The 16,491-nt window shown below is 48.2% G+C and overlaps 1 protein-coding gene across 3 annotated transcripts; it reads right to left on the bottom strand.

Annotated features, from left to right (window-relative positions):
• Window positions 1-551: 551 nt before the first annotated feature.
• On the bottom strand, window positions 552-13,488 carry LOC309524869 (uncharacterized protein). Of its 3 annotated transcripts, none has more exons than XM_082210020.1 (9): window positions 13,081-13,488; window positions 10,814-10,897; window positions 8,875-9,069; window positions 7,433-7,455; window positions 7,218-7,330; window positions 6,267-6,299; window positions 4,424-4,515; window positions 1,472-1,589; window positions 552-1,257 (listed from the first exon to the last, which is right to left on the bottom strand). In XM_082210020.1, the coding sequence occupies exons 1-9, from the start codon at window positions 13,453-13,455 to the stop codon at window positions 650-652; spliced, it is 1,641 nt and encodes a 546-aa protein (XP_082066146.1). In that variant the 5' UTR covers window positions 13,456-13,488; the 3' UTR covers window positions 552-649. The 3 variants fall into 3 exon arrangements, with proteins under 3 accessions (XP_082066146.1, XP_082066144.1, XP_082066145.1); XM_082210018.1 differs by having other exon boundaries at window positions 552-1,260; window positions 13,081-13,487; XM_082210019.1 differs by having other exon boundaries at window positions 552-1,260; window positions 4,424-4,512; window positions 13,081-13,486.
• Window positions 13,489-16,491: the final 3,003 nt, after the last annotated feature.

Raw genomic sequence — 16,491 nt, 5'->3', positions numbered from 1 at the left:
ATAATAATAATAATAATAATAATAATAAATTACTTGATTCTACCTTATTCTCTGTATAATAATAAAACCCTTATCATCGATGGATAAATATGAAGAAATCTGGAAGGAATATTTAAGCGATAAGGCAGACAGTGCTGGGAAGTAGGGGGAGGAGAGGTGGGGAAATATTGTTAAAAAGGTGTAGTCCTAGATATATCAGTATTCAAATCTGAACTGTCAAATTGTGTTATTATGGTTTTTGTTGTATGTGTCTTTTGCGGTTGTTGTTTGTATTGAAAAAAATTATTAAATAAATTAAAATTAAACCCTTATCATGAATCTTCTTGGTAAAGTTGCTTTATAAAATCATAATTTTTTAGTGCTGGAAGGGACCACAAGGGTCATCTAGCTCAACCCCCTGCGATGCAGGAATCTTTTGCCCAACGTGGGGCTTGAAGCCACAACCCTGAGATTAAAAGCCTCCTGCATCTTCATTCCAATTTATTTAACAAGGACAAGCAATGGATCATGAATGGGTGTCTGATATCTCCTGGCACAGAAGACCAGCGCTGTTTCCAACATTTGACCCATTTTATTGATTTTTTCAAAATCCCCCGAGCTCTGCTGGATCAAGCCAACGATCAGCATTCGTCCCGTCCCACCCCTTATCTCAAGTCCGTGAGTTCTTCCCCATCGCCCCTGCATGAGTCCTCTGGTGGATGGTGAGGTTCGAGGACCGGCTGAAGCGCTTTCCGCACTGGGGGCAGGGATAGGGCTTCTCCCGTGTGTGGCCCCTCTGGTGAATGGTGAGGGTGGTGCTGCGGGTGAAGCTTTTCCCGCAGTCGGCGCACCGGTAGGGCTTCTCCCCGGTGTGGGTCCTCTGGTGCGCGATCAGGTTGGAGTAATCGCTGAAGCGCTTGGCGCAGTACGTGCAGCTGTAGGGCTTCTCGCCCGTGTGCAGCCGGTGGTGGGTGATCAGGACCCCAAACTGCCGGAAGGTCTTTCCGCATTCGGGGCACGGGAAGCACTTCTCTTTCCGCTTCTGGGCAGCTGCCTTCGCAAGGCCTCCCTTGGGCCACGCAGGCTGACCCGCGCCCGTCGCCGGATTAGTTCCTTGCCGCCTTCCTGCCGCAAAGGCGGCTTGGCCTGCACCCACCCGCTCACGACTCTGGGGAGCGCTGCATTCTGAGCGCGGCGGTCTTGTGGCGGGGAGTTCCGCCGGCTCGTGGCCGTTCTGCTGCGGGTTCTCTTCCTTGATTCCGCCCGACAGCGTAACGCCTGCTGGAATGAAAAGCACACAAGGAGCCAGGGGATGAACAAGGAGAAAAATGAGCTTGGATAACCATCAAATTGTACCCAACAATGTGTTCCCTAATTGTTGCTGCACTCAAACTCCCATCATCCCGGGTCACTGGCCCTGATGCTGGGGGCTGATGGGAGTTGGAGTCCCCAAACCCCACTCAGTGAAACAAGTGGGGTCTGGGGTTCCTACCTGCAGGAATGCCAGCTTCCTCTTCCTCTTCCTTGATGGTCCTGGCAGCAGTTGTGAGGGGCGAGTCCACCAGCAACTCCTCTGAATGTACTACAGTTCTCTTGCAGGGTGCCAACTCCTGAAACACCAAGAACAGGGATGGGAAACTTCAGACTGGCCCGGGGGGGCGCAACTGTGGCCCCCAAATCTCTTTATCTGGCCCTTGGCACTGTCCCCCACTGACCCTGCTTTAAGAACGTAAGAACTCTGCTAAATCAGTCTCATAGCTCCTTTAAATTCCTGGGAGTTTACCTCAGTAAGGACCTCACCTGGAAAATCAACATAACTCAAGTGGTCAGAAAGGCCCAAAGGAGACTCCATTTCCTCAGGGTCTTGAGAAGGAATGTTAAACAATTATAATAATATTTTTTTATTTATAACCCACCCTTCCCGGTTCAAAAACCGGGCTCAGGGCTGCTAACAACAAATTTAAAACACTTTTAAAACACTTAATTATAAAAGCAGCGTAAAATACAGTATAAAAACATGAATAACAATAAAATTCAAAATTCAGAAATCAATTTGGGGGGGGGGAAGCATTAGATAATCCCCAGGGCTAGCTGGCTGAATTGGTCCTACTTGGGCCAGCAAGGAGACCAGGGGAGAATTAGCTGTGGGGTCTCAGAGTGGGTGATCTTCATAAAAGGGGAGGGGGAAGGAAGAGAAGGGAAATAAAAGATCAGGCTGAATTCACATTAAAGGCCAGGCGGAATATCTCTGTCTTACAGGCCTGACGGAAGGGGGTTAAATCCTGAAGGGCCCTAGTCTCATGGGACAGAGCATTCCACCAGGTCGGAGCCATCACTGAAAAGGCCCTGGCCTGGTGGAGGATAGTCTGACTTCCTTAGGGCACAGGACCTCTAAACTATGGTTATTCATGGACCTTAAGGTCCTCAGCGGGGCATACCAGGAGAGGCGGTCCTGTAGATACAGCAACTGATGAACTCCTTCTACCGGTCCACAGTAGAAAGTGTCCTTTCATATTGTATCACAATATGACAGCCACGGACAGAAAGTCTCTACAGAGGGTGGTGAATACAGCACATGATATCATGGGCTGTCCCTCGAGTCCGCTGGATGACATCGAAAGGGATCGTTGCCTTAGGAGGGCGAGAAAAATTCTCAGGGATGATTCACACCCCGGCCATCACCTCTTTAATCTTCTACCCTCGGGCAGGAGATATAGAAGTATAACCAGCCGTGCCAACAGGCTAAAAAATAGCTTCTATCCGTGGGCTGTTAGGCTGTTGAACGAAAAAGTAACATAGCGAAATTGACTTGCGAGGTGGTGTGTTGTTTGATAAGAGATTGAGTGGGCAGGGGACTCGTTTAATTTCATTGTACACAGGTTGTACAATGACAATAAAGGTATTATTATTTAGTCCAGAATCCTATTCCTACAGCGGCTGCCCACATGCCTGTGGCAAACCAGCAAGCAGGATTCGAACGCAAGAGCCCTCTTCCTTCCTGTGGTTTCCAGCATCGCTGCCTCCGACCAAAGAGGCAGAGCATAGCCATCAGGGTTAGTAGCCATTGATAGCCATCTCCTCCATGATTTTATCCAATCCTCTTTCAAAGCCATCCAAGTGGGGGCCATCACTGCCTCCTGGAGCAGTGAGTTCCACAGTTTCAGTACGTCATGCATGAAGAAGTACTTCCTTTAATTTATCCTGACTCCTCCAACAATCATTGGATGTCCACAAGTTCTAGTGATACTCCATTCCATTCCCCGTGGTTTTCAGTTTTCCCATCAGCAGTCAGGGCCTTCTCGGTAGTGGCGCCCGCCCTGTGGAACACCCTCCGATCTGATGTCAAGGAAATAAACAACTATCCGACTTTTAGAAGACACCTGAAGGCAGCCCTGTTTAGGGATTTCTTAAATGTTTGATGTCTTACTGTGTATTGATTTGTTGGGAGCTGTCAGGATTGGGATTGGCTGGGGCAAATCAGCCAGATGGGTGGCATAATAATAATAAAATAATGATAATAATAATGATGATGATGATGATGCATTCTGTGTTCACTGAGAACACTTCCTTCTCAATGGTTTTGTGAAGCTCTCTCCTTTTACAGATCTTCTGTTGTACTTCTGCCAACCTTGGAGTTCCCCATAGCCTACAGATACATCCCCACTTGTGTGGATGATGCTGTTTTTTTCCTATACAGTGGTACCTTGGTTCTCAAACTTAATCCGTTCTGGAAGACCATTCCAAAACCAAAGCTTTCCAAAACCAAGGCGCGCTTTCCCATAGAAAGTAATGCAAAATGGATTACCGGTAATCTGTTCCAGACTTTTAAAAACAACCACTAAAACAGCAATTTAACATGAATTTCACTATCTAACAAGGCCACTGATCCATAAAATAAAAGCAATAAACAATGTACTGCAATCACACAATCAATCAATCAATCAATCAATCAGTAGCTGAACTGGGTTCTACACAGTCACAAAAAAATAAGAGCAAAGAACAAAAATGCAAAATAAATAGCAAAAATGGACAGACCTCAGCGTAACACTCAAATCGGAAGTGTAACACTCAAAACGGAGCACGTTCGGCTTCCGGAAAAAGTTCGCAAACCGGAACACTTACTTCCGGGTTTGCAGTGTTTGGGTTCCAAGTTGCTTGAGTACCAAGGCGTTTGAGAGCCAAGGTACCACTGTATAAGGATCCACACTCGCCTCTGAACTTTGGAAACAGAGAGAACAGTTAAGCAACATTAAATAGGGAAGGGTCTTAGCTCAGTGGAAGAGCATCTGGTTTGTATGCTAAAGGTCCTAGTTCAATCCTAGGTTCATCTTCATGCAGGGATGGGGAGTTGCTGCCAGCCAGTGTTGACAAGACTAATCTAGATGGACCAAGGGATCCGACTTCCCAGGTTCCTAACGCTTGCTGCTCTCCAAAAACCAGATACCTGGATCACGTCCGCTGCAGATGTTTTGCTTCTGTTTTCCTGGGGAGGATGAATCGGCACAGACCGAAGTGAGGGTGTTGTTCTGCAGCCTGCTTGAGCAAGAAGGGCAAAGGGTGAGAATCTGGTCCATAGGAATTGAAATAAATCTTAATCATTCTTGGGCTCTAACTCTAGAGACATGGGACGGGCATTTTATTCAGCACAGAGGCCTAGGAAGAGGAAGCAACATGGCTAGCCAAGTGAAGACAAGCCTTTGCTTGGAATATTCCACGGGGAATTCTGTTTGCTTGCAATTCATTATCTCCCCTGAACATCAGTGGGTGGGAATGAAATTTGGTAAACATACCTGGGACACCATTTTTTACATTTCAAGGTCAAATGCCAGCTCAACCTCCCTGCCCCTCCCCCGCCTGCTTTCAAAGTGGGGGTGGGGTAAAAAAGAGGAGAGAAAGCAGAATACAGCGGTACCTCAGGTTAAGTACTTAATTTGTTCCAGAGGTCCATTCTTAACCTGAAACTGTTCTTAACCTGAAGCACCACTTTAGCTAATGGGGCCTCCTGCTGCTGCCGCGCTGCCAGAGCACGATTTCTGTCCTCATCCTGAAGCAAAGTTCTTAACCCGAGGTACTATTTCTGGGTTAGCGGAGTCTGTAACCTTAAGCATATGTAACCTGTACATATGTAACTGTACAGTGCAAAACGCCTCCCACAAATTATATAAACATACACACAACAGTGGAACAGGAATTGGGGTAAGGGTCCAGAACGAAGATGTGGACCACCCACCCGTATATTCTCCAGTGGGGAGAGAAAGCTCTAACCTACATATTTCCCCCTTGAAGACAGAAAGAGAGGTTGGCATGCGCGCTCAGAATATCACTATTTTAAAAGCGCATATCCTTTTGCACCTCTAGTATAGTCATACCTCTTGTTACTTTCGGTTCAGGTTACGTCTTTTCAGGTTGCGTCCTGTGGCGACCCAGAAGTACCAGAAAGGGTTACTTCTGGGTTTCGCCACTAGTGCTTGTGCTGACGCTCAAATTCACGTCACGCGCATGCACAGAAGTGGCAAATCGTGAACAACGCAGACGTGGGTTGCATTCTGCTCATGTTGCAAACGGGGCTCCGGAACGGATCCTGTTCGCAACCAGAGGTACCGCTGTACGTACGCCTATCTCCCCTGCATTTCCATTACAGTGGTACCTCAGGTTAAGTATTTAATTCGTTACAGAGGTCCGTTTTTAACCTGACACTGTTCTTAACCTGAAGCACCACTTTAGCTAATGGGGTCTCCTGCTGGCGCCGCACAGCCAGAGCACGATTTCTGTTCTCATCCTGAAGCAAAGTTCTTAACCCGAGGTACTATTTCTGGGTTAGCGGAGTCTGTAACCTGAAACGTATGTAACCCGAGGTACCACTGTATTTTGTCCCTTCAGAGCATGCGGAATTTAAGATGAGCAAAAGTCAGGGATCCAGCAGTTAGCATTTCAAAGGCGTAAAGGAGCAACACAGATCAAATGGGAAAATATATTATGTACAGTGGTACCTCGGGTTAAGTATTTAATTTCTTCTGGAGGTCTGTTCTTAACCTGAAACTGTTCTTAGCCTGAAGCACCACTTCAGCTAATGGGGCCTCCTGCTGCCGCCACGCCACCAGAGCACGATTTCTGTTCTCATCCTGAAGCAAAGTTCTTAACCCGAGGTAATATTTCTGGGTTAGTGGAGCATATGTAACCTGAAGCGAATGTAACCTGAGGTACTACTGTATAGCAAGATCAACCTCTTCATCCATCAGTGTCCTTTCGTGTCATCTAATGCCCCAGAGACAGCCATTATCACTTACCTATGTCTCCATCTACTTCCACGCAGAGATTCTCTGGAGGAAGAAAAAAATAAGGTTGTAATCGAAACTCACTTCCTTGGGAGAAAGCCCCATTGAGCTCAGTAAGGACTTACTTCTGGGGGGGGGGGGAGATGCATAGTCAAGGAGGGAGGAGAATTAAACTCTCACAATAGAGGGGGTTGTAAATGATTGCTATAATTTACGAGACAAAACAATCCTTATGGCCTGCTGATCTAGGCGACTAAGATTGGATCTTTCTGTAAGAGGAGTCAATAATGGAACCAAGGGCTTGGATCTGAATTCAGCAGCACAATCTCATGTGTGTTTGTTCAGAAATCGGTCTGCCTGGTTCACACACAATACTAAACCATATTTTATTAAACCATGGTTACATGAACCATGGCTTAGCGATATGGCCCTAACTGGTTTGTTTACTGTCAACAAACCAGTCTGAAACAAAGGTTTGCTGTTAGTAAAGACAAAGTTTGTAAGTTTGTAAAGCTTGGCATTATGTATAAACCCAGCACCGTCTCTTAACCATGGTTTGATTCACCACGCCAGCTGCTGATGCTCACCGAACCGCAAAGGAACGAGGCGAAAGCAGGTGGAGACAAACCTAACTTTGGAGAAACAAGTGATGGTTTGTTTGATAATCTGAGCGGACAAGTTGTGGTTAAATTTGTGGCTCAGCATGATGGACAAACCATATCAGCTCATAACGCAGAGCTTCTCAGAAAATAACCCTCAGGCTGCCCAGCAAACTGGGTTTTTCGTTTTTTAAAAACATTTGGAATATCAGAGATGAGGAGAGTTGTAGTCCAACAACATCTAAAGAGCACCATGCTGGCAGACTCAAAAAGCCACAAAAATCAACCCCACCCACATGGCTGCAGGTATCACGCAAATAACACAAGTCCCATGAGGCAGTGCCACAGCAAGACTCCTGTTTACCTTTGAATCGCAGCAGTGCCTCCTGCAGGATGGCCCGTTTCCTGGAGAAGTTGCTGAGTCTCTGCTTTAGCCCTGCTACAGCGAGGTCTGTCTTCAACATGCCATCTTCCATGCTGAAAGGTGAGGAAGATGAGAGATGATCCCAAAACCCAACATCCATTTCTCTGCTTGTTACAAACCCAGCAGAAATGCAGAGGGAAGGGGCCAATATTTACCTGCTCCTTGTTCTTCCAACACCCTAAAAGGAAAGATAAAAAGAGGTTTATGCGCACGTGAGTCAGGGAAGCATACCTACCAGAACGCGGCAGCTAGACTGGTGACTGGGAGTGGCTGCCGAGGCCATATAACACCAGTCCTGAAAGAACTACATTGGCTCCCAGTACGTTTCCGAGCACAATGCAAAGTGTTGGTGCTGACAGGGCTTTTTTCAGCTGGAAGTGAACTAAACCCCTAAACGGCTTTGGTCCAGTATACCTGAAGGAGCGTCTACACCTCCATCGTTCAGCCCGGACACTGAGGTCCAGCTCTGAGGGCCTTCTGGCAGTTCCCTCATTATGAGAAGCAAAGTTACAGGGAACCAGGCAGAGGGGCTTCTCGGTAGTGGCACCCACCCTGTGGAACACCCTCCCACCAGATGTCAAGGAAACAAACAACTATCTGACTTTTAGAAAACATCTGAAGGCAGCCCTGTTTAGGGAAGTTTTTAATGTTTGATGGCTTTATTAATCATCATCATCTGATGGGAGCTGCCCAGAGTGTCTGGGGTATAAAAATATATTATTACTACTACTACTACTACTATGATTATTATTACTGCAAAGCCACAAATATGGACCGTTACAAAAAATGGCAATCACTGAGCCACTGTTAAAAGTACAACAGCTCTACTAAAAGTAGGAACCAGCTTCCGAATTGAATGAGACACTCATGCTACATTCAGACGTTATAAAACACAAACACAATTATAGTACAGTGGTGCCTCGCAAGACGAAATTAATTCGTTCCGCAAGTTTTTTCTTCTTGCGAGTTTTTCGTCTTGCGAAGCACGGTTTCCCATAGGAATGCATTGAAAATCAATTAATGCGTTCCTATGGAAACCGCTTGCCAGGCTGGCGGTGCGGAGAAGGGCTTTTCTCCCCACCGCAAGCCTTCAGGACAGGTACGGGAACAGAGGGGAAGGGGCGCAGCGCTTCTCCTCTGTTCCCGGGGCTTGCGGTGGGAGGAGGGTTTTTCCTCCCCACCGCCAACATTCAGAACAGCATTCTGAATGTTGGCGGTGGGAAGGAAAACCCTCCTCCCACCGCAAGTCTTCAGGACAGCCATCCGAAGGCTGGCGCGGGGAGAAGGGCTTTCCGCCCCACCGCCAGCCTTCGGAGGAGGTCCGAGGACAGTGGGGAAGACGCGCTGCGCTTCCCCGCTGTCCCGGAGATTTCCCTATGGGCTTTCGTCTTGCGAAGGAAGCCCATAGGGAAATTCGTTTTGCGAAGCGCCTCCAAAACGGAAAACCCTTTCGTCTAGCGGGTTTTCCGTCTTGCGAGGCGTTCGTCTTGCAGGGCACCACTGTATTATTATTTAAATCACCAGCATGTTTCAACCAGGAAAAAGCACTTGGTTGGCGCTTTAGCCCCGGGTTCCCCAGCCCTGTTGCAGAACTTACAGGGGACACTTGGCCGCGCTCCCTGTACGGTTCCTGCTGCAGAGGATCCTCACTGAGCGTTCTGGGGGCTCCCTGGGCGATGTCTCTCTTGAGTTCTTCCCAATGGTTCCTCAAATGCCTCTCCTGCTCCTCCAAAAACCCACGCAGCTCCTTCCATTGCTGGGTAAGCTGCTGTCCTTCCACTTCCACCTGCTTCTGCAGGGACAGGATCGAGCAAAACAAATCGAGCGTGTGGCAAAGGAGAGTTCCTGGAAGCATCGCCAAGGCAGCATTCCCCGGCGTAGCTCTCAGGCCTGGCAAGCAAGAATTCAGCAGGCGAGGTTCCTCCTAACACACAGTTAACCTGCGGGGAAACTCCCCAGGCTAAATTTCTACCTGTGACATGCAACAGCCAGCACAGAGATGGGGAACCGGGAGCTGTTCAGGTGGAACAGGAAAGATCTACTGGATGCAGCCAGCATGGCCAATGGTCAGAGATGGTGTGGGGAGCTGTGATGGACTGGCTGGATACATAGGAGCGGTAGGAGGCACCCGCCAGGGAACCCCCAGGGGAAGAAGATAAGAGCCAGGGGAGTGGTGACAACAAAGGCAAAGAGGGAGCAGACCGGGAGGTGGTGGTGTCAGCAGCCGAAGGGGCAACAGGATTCAGTGAGCAGGAAGAGGCTGTGGCAGACAGCAGTTCAGAATCAGAAGGTGAAGCCAATGATACTACTGTTCATTTATGGCTGACCCACTCCCGGCTCCAGCTCCTAACGATGAACACCCAGAGCCCCAGGCTCCCTGTCTCTGAGTTAGAGCATCAGGACAAAGACAGGTCCAACTGCCCTCTCAGAGCCACGGAGGTCATTGGGAGACCTTGAGCCAGTCTCCATCTCTCAGCCTAACCTACTTCACAGGGGTGTTCATAGAATCATAGAATCATAGAATCATAGAGTTGGAAGAGACCACAAGGGCCATCGAGTCCAACCCCCTGCCAAGCAGGAAACACCATCAGAGCACTCCTGACATATGGTTGTCAAGCCTCTGCTTAAAGACCTCCAAAGTAGGAGACTCCACCACACTCCTTGGCAGCAAATTCCACTGTCGAACAGCTCTTACTGTCAGGAAGTTCTTCCTAATGTTTAGGTGGAATCTTCTTTCTTGTAGTTTGGATCCATTGCTCCGTGTCCGCTTCTCCGGAGCAGCAGAAAACAACCTTTCTCCCTCCTCTATGTGACATCCTTTTATATATTTGAACATGGCTATCATATCACCCCTTAACCTCCTCTTCTCCAGGCTAAACATGCCCAGCTCCCTTAGCCGTTCCTCATAAGGCATCGTTTCCAGGCCTTTGACCATTTTGGTTGCCCTCCTCTGGACACGTTCCAGTTTGTCAGTGTCCTTCTTGAATTGTGGTGCCCAGAACTGGACACAGTACTCCAGGTGAGGTCTGACCAGAGCAGAATACAGTGGCACTATTACTTCCCTTGATCTAGATGCTATACTCCTATTGATGCAAGGGCGGAGAATTGCACACTTCCCTGAGTTCCTTGAAAGAACAGCGGTGTGTGTGTGTGTGTGTGTGTACAGTGGACACTCAGGCTGCGAACCTGATCTGTGCGGGATGCACGTTCGCAACCTGCAGCATTCGCAACTCGCAGCGGCGCATCTGCGCATGCGCAAAGTGCGATTTGGCGCTTCTGCACATGTGCAACCGCCGAAACCCGGAAGTAACCCATTCCGGTACTTTCGGGTTTCGGCAGTCCATAACCCGAAAAAACACAACTTGAAGTGTCTGTGACCTGAGATGTGACTGTATAGAATTCAACAAGGGTGGCCAAATGCAAAAGCGGTTGTGGCTTCCACACTGTTAATTGCTGTACAGAAGAGGAAATTTGTCATGCAAGTGACATTTTTGCCTCTGGCTATCCTACTTGCAAATCTCATTTAAAATACCTACCATCAGCTCCTCTCTCTGCTTCTCTTCAAGGGTGCTGGCTTCTCTCTCCAGTTTCAGACCAGACTGGTCCACCACCAGCTTCCCCTGAAAGAGAGATGTGGTTATTTTTGTGAACAGCTGCACAAAGCGCTGCCAACTCTCAACACCACGCCGTGCTCTCACGACTTTAGCAAATCTCTGCTGATTTCAAATGTTCAGGGTGCTGTTAGCTAGGCAGTTTTATTTCTCTGGTCACGTAGCAACCCTGGCTATAAGATGTTTCATAGATCATCTGCGGGAGCCTGATGAGTGGTTCCCATGTCAATGAGAAATTGTTCCTTCAATGTAAAGGTAAAGGGACCCCTGACAATTAAGTCCAGTCGCAGACGACTCTGGGGTTGCGGCGCTCATCTCGCTTTACAGGCCAAGGGAGCCGACGTTTGTCCCCACACAGTTTTTCCGGGTCATGTGGCCAGCATGACGAAGCCGCTTCTGGCGAAACCAGAGCAGTGCACGGAAACGCCTTTTACCTTCCTGCCAGAGCGGTATCTACTTATCTACTTGCACTGCGTGCTTTTGAACTGCTAGGTTGGCAGGAGCAGGGACTGAACAATGGGAGCTCACCCTGTCGCGGGGCCTCGAACCACCGACCTCCAATCGGCAAGTCCAAGGGGCACAGTGGTTTAAACCACAGCGCCGCTCGTGTTCAATGTAGTAGGCCCAATTCTATGGAACTCCCTCCCAGTAGAAGCCAGGCAGGCACCTTCCCTGCAAAGTTTCAGGTGTCAAGTCAAAACAGTTTTATTTCACGAGGCCTTTGCACCATGAATTCTATTCTAATTCTCTGATGCTTTAAATTTTGCACATTGCATGTTTTGCTTAATTAATTATTTGTAAGCTGCTTTGACAGGCACATGAAAAGCAGGGCATGATTTTTAAATAAATCCCAGCAGTTTGTGGTGATCCTTGGACCTGTTTGCCACTGCTCAGGGGACCACCATTCTGGCTGCAACACTATAAACCAGAGATGAAGAACCAGTAGTCCTCCAGACATTGTCGGACTCCAACTCCCATCAGCCCCAGCTAGCATAGCCAAGGGTCAGCGATGATGGAAGTTGGAGTCCAATAACATCTGGAAAGCCACAGATCAGCTCCCTTGCTAGGCACACTTATCTGAAAGGAATCCCTATTGAAAGAAAACAATTTACATCTGACCAGGCATGTAAGGTTAGCATTAGCCAAGGCTTGTTTGGAACAGGCTGCAGCTTACAGGTCAGAGGCATATTAATAAGCAATAGGTAGGGAAAGCCCAGGATGTAGTAAAGAAGGAGTTCCCCACGGCAGGTAAAAGCATCATTCACCCAAAGCTCCTCCAGGCATTTGCTTATGTATAGACTTTGATCACAGTGATGGATACCAGCAAGGCAAGGTTATTTGTTCCCTTAACCCAATAATGTCTTTGTATTTTATTTTTTTAAAAAACAACAACACATTATGACAATTTTGCTGCTGGCTTAAAATATTGCCCAGTTTTTCAGTGAAAAATCAGAGCCAAAACAGCATTTTTAGAAGCCTGGCAGGATGAGGCCAAGAGCTTATCTCAGGCATAGGCACACTCGGCCCTCCAAATGTTTTGGGACTACAGTTCCCATCAACCCTGACCACTGGTCCTGTTAGCTTAGGGATGATGGGAGTTGTAGTCCCAAAACATCAGGAGGGCCGAGTTTGCCTGTGCCTGGCTTATCTGGTCCAGGAGTCTGCACTCACAGGGGCCAAGCCTCTTGGAAGCCAGCAAACAGACCTGGGGAGAACAGCAGTCGTTCTCCCCGCTTGCAATTCCCAATATACTGTCTCTGACAGCGGGAGGCAGAGCAAAGCCATTGTTCTTTTGTTTTATGGCTCAGAACGCTTCATTGCCAAGTGACCCGGATATCTCTCCCCCCAAAAAAGGAAACAAATAATATTATAGACATCTAGAGGTGTGCTTTTTCTGTTTCTTTTCAACGACAGCTGGAAACTTTTGAGATCCTGGCGACGCCTCCCAGCTTCAACAGACACGTCCAAAGCATAGCTGTCAACTTTTCCCTTCTTTAAAGGGGAATTCCCTGATTCCGAATAGGATTCCTCGCAAGAAAAGGGAAAAGTTGACAGCTATGATCCAAAGGCTGGAAGCAAGAGGCAGACCTCAACCCCCCAACCCCCCCCCCGCCCCGCAGGACCACCGAGGTTTCTTAAACCCCGCCACGCAGCTTCCACCCACCCCATCCCGGAGTATCTTTCCTGCTCACAGACATTCCCCCAAACACCCCCGCCGCCGTTCCCACGATCGAGGCCGAACCAGGCGCAATGCTGGACGACGATCCTCCGTCCACGCAAGCGGGGGGTCTCTCTCCCTCCAGAGGCGGCAGCGGGGGGCCGCGGCGGGGGCTCCGGAGGCGCTCCGCCAGGCTGCCCAATAGAGGGCTGGGCTGCAGCAGGCGATGCAGCGGGAGCAGCTGCCGACAGAGCGGGCAGCGCAGGCTCCTCTCCAGCTGCCCCCAGCAGCGGCTCACGCAGGCCCGGCACAGGTGGTGGCCGCAGCCGGACACCATCACCGGGTCCCGGAAAAGGTCCAGGCACACGGGGCAAGAGAGCGCGCCCCGAAGGCCTCCCAGATCGGCCATGGCCGCAGTTTGGAAAGCACAAAAGGATCCCTGGGAAACAGGGTGGGATTGGGGGGAGGTGGGCGGGGCCTCCTGTTAGCCCCGCCCTTTCGGGTGGAGGTGCTTAAGGGGGCGTGGCAGGCGCCGCCGCCGCCGCCGCTGAGTTTTCATCGTTTCCCCCCACTTCCGAGCTTGGCGATCGCTTTTGCGCGTTGGACCGTGAGAAGAGCGCGGCTGGATCAGGCCAATGGCCCAGCCAAGGCCAGTCAATGCCGGATTTACGTATAAACTGTACAAGCTATAACTTAGGGCCCCACTCTCTTGGGGGGGCCCCCAAATTTTTTAAAGGGAAACAAAAAACTGGATGTACACTTCCAAAATATAAGATAAAAAAACACCCCTACAAATTGCATTGTACAGGTTAAAACGCTTGATTATTAGCAGTATGCATCCTATATTTACATCCATTATTTCCTGTTATAGCAAGTTGCTAGAGACTGGTCATTGTAAATTGTGTTTCTAAAGGAACTTTCGTTACTGTGTTTGCATTATTAAGTTTGTTATGAATAAAAAATCGTTTTAAGTTAGAGCTTCATAATTATTTCACTATTAATATACGTCTTCTTAATTGTGTTTCAGTTCAACAATTACTTTGATAAAATACATATTTTCTTATGTCCAAATGGCTTTAGATACCTATTAGGTCCATCAATTACCCTATAGCATATATTGAACACAAAAAACAGCGACAATTTGTTGTTGACAAAGGACAGCTGGACATTTAAAGGGCCCCATTACCTTCAGTAGCTTAGGGCCTCATCAAACCTAAATCTGACCCTGGCCAGCATCCTGATCTCACAGTGGCCAACCAGTGGGAAACCAGCGAGCGACGGAGGAGTGCAAGGGTGTCCTCCCCTCCTGTGTTTTCCAGCAAGTCGGATTCAAAAGCATTACTGCCTCTCAGTGCCAGAGGCAGAGCGTAGCCTTCATGGCTAGTAGCCATGGATGCCTTTCGCTCCATGAATCCCCTTTTAAAGCCATCCAAGTTGGGGGGCCGTTGCTGCCTCCTGGGCAAGCGAGTTCCACAGTTTGAGAGGGAAGGAGATGCTTTGGCAGATCATAACAATGCTCTAATGGTCTAAACCACTGAGCCTCTTGGGCTTGCCGATCAGAAGGTCGGCGGTTCAAATCCCCGTGAAGGGGTGAGCTCCCGTTGCTCAGTCTCAGCTCCTGCCAACCTAGCAGTTCAAAAGCACGTCAAAGTGCAAGTAGATAAATAGGTACCGCTCCAGCGGGAAGGTAAACGGCGTTTCCGTGCGCTGCTCTGGTTTGCCAAAAGTGGCTTAGTCATGCTGGCCACATGACCCAGAAGTTGTACGCCAGCTCCCTTGGACTATAGAGTGAGATGAGCGCACAACTCTAGAATCATCCGCGACTGGACCTAACGGTCAGAGGTCCCTTTACCTTTAACAATGCTTAACAAAACAAGTGGCAAACACGCAACCTCTGAATAAGGGTTGTGAGAGAAGCAGCAATGGGAGAGTGGGCTGCTGCTTCCCGGGGCCATTTATAGAATAAAAACCGATTGGTCCTTAATTTAAAGGCACTATTAGACAATTCCTGTGAACTGGACAACAAAAGTGCCAAGAAAAAATGTATACTGCCATCTATTGGCAAAGGTACTTATTTGCAATTACTATTACAATAAAATTGGAGCAAAACCGACATAGAATCTTGCGGTGCTTTAAAGATGAACCAAGTTTAAACTTCCATTGGCTATTTACTTATTTACTATGTTTATATCCCTCCTGCAAGGGGATCAAGGCAGCGCACATGGTTCTCACCTCTCTAGAATCATAGAATCATAGAGTTGGAAGAGACCCCAAGGGCCATCGAGTCCAACCCCCTGCCAAGCAGGAAACACCATCAGAGCACTCCTGACATATGGTTGTCAAGCCTCTGCTTAAAGACCTCCAAAGGAGGAGACTCCACCACACTCCTTGGCAGCAAATTCCACTGTCAAACAGCTCTTACTGTCAGGAAGTTCTTCCTAATGTTTAGGTGGAATCTTCTTTCTTGTAGTTTGGATCCATTGCTCCGTGTCCGCTTCTCCGGAGCAGCAGAAAACAACCTTTCTTCCTCCTCTATGTGACATCCTTTTATATATTTGAACATGGCTATCATATCACCCCTTAACCTCCTCTTCTCCAGGCTAAACATGCCCAGCTCCCTTAGCCGTTCCTCATAAGGCATCGTTTCCAGGCCTTTGACCATTTTGGTTGCCCTCCTCTGGACACGTTCCAGTTTGTCAGTGTCCTTCTTGAATTGTGGTGCCCAGAACTGGACACTATTTTATCTTTATCTATTTTATCTTCACAACAACCTGGTGGAGTAGGGTTAGAGACTGAGAGATTGGCTGGCCCAAGGTCATGGCTGAGCAGGGATTTGAACCCAGGTCCTAGAGTCCCTTTTATCAGATGGAATAGAGTAGAATTTCCTGATTACCGTAATTGTAACCCAGCAGTTTCGCACTGGAGCTATTGTAACAACAACAACAAATATTTTTATATATTTGCCCCTGACGGGACTCAAGGCAATTTACAGATTCATCTCATCATCATGGGTGACTACAAAATATAGAGTAAGGGAGAAAGAGATTTGGGAGCCTGATTCACTTCCACTGACAAGCCACATGTGGAGAGAACTAATTTGCTGGAAATGTTTGGATAGAGAGGTTTTTCACTCTTTGCAGGAGTTCAGCTCCTGAGGGCCAAGTTGTTGTTGTTGCCAAGTTGTTGTTGCTGGTGGTTCTATTATTCCTCCATTAACTGCCCTGCTGGACATAAACCTGCCTCATTCCTGGGTTAAGTACTCTTTCTCCTAATGGCTATGCATTGGCCTGTCTGAAGACCCCAGATCTTCTGGCTGTAGAGATTACTTAAATAACAAAAGAGAACTGCTGAAAGACAAGACAAACTAAGCAGGAAAGGCTGGTGTCTTCCTCCTTATTGTTCTGTGCTCTTCATAAAATAATTCAGGGTCACCTCAAGAAGCAGC

This window comes from Podarcis vaucheri (genome assembly GCF_965113315.1).
Source record: "Podarcis vaucheri genome assembly, chromosome: 2".
In the NCBI taxonomy this organism is placed as follows: Eukaryota; Metazoa; Chordata; class Lepidosauria; order Squamata; family Lacertidae; genus Podarcis; species Podarcis vaucheri.
Note: the sequence above shows the minus strand (reverse complement) of the source record. Positions and strands in the feature narration are given on the sequence as shown.

Coding starts and splice junctions, on each gene's coding strand:
- LOC309524869 (XM_082210018.1), bottom strand. CDS start 13,455: ATGGCCGATCTGGGAGGCCTTCGGGGCGCGCTCTCTTGCCCCGTGTGC. Junction 9,070..10,813: donor AGCAGAGAGAGGAGCTGATG/GTAGGTATTTTA, acceptor CTGTCCCTGCAG/AAGCAGGTGGAAGTGGAAGG. Junction 7,331..7,432: donor GTTGGAAGAACAAGGAGCAG/GTAAATATTGGC, acceptor CTCACCTTTCAG/CATGGAAGATGGCATGTTGA.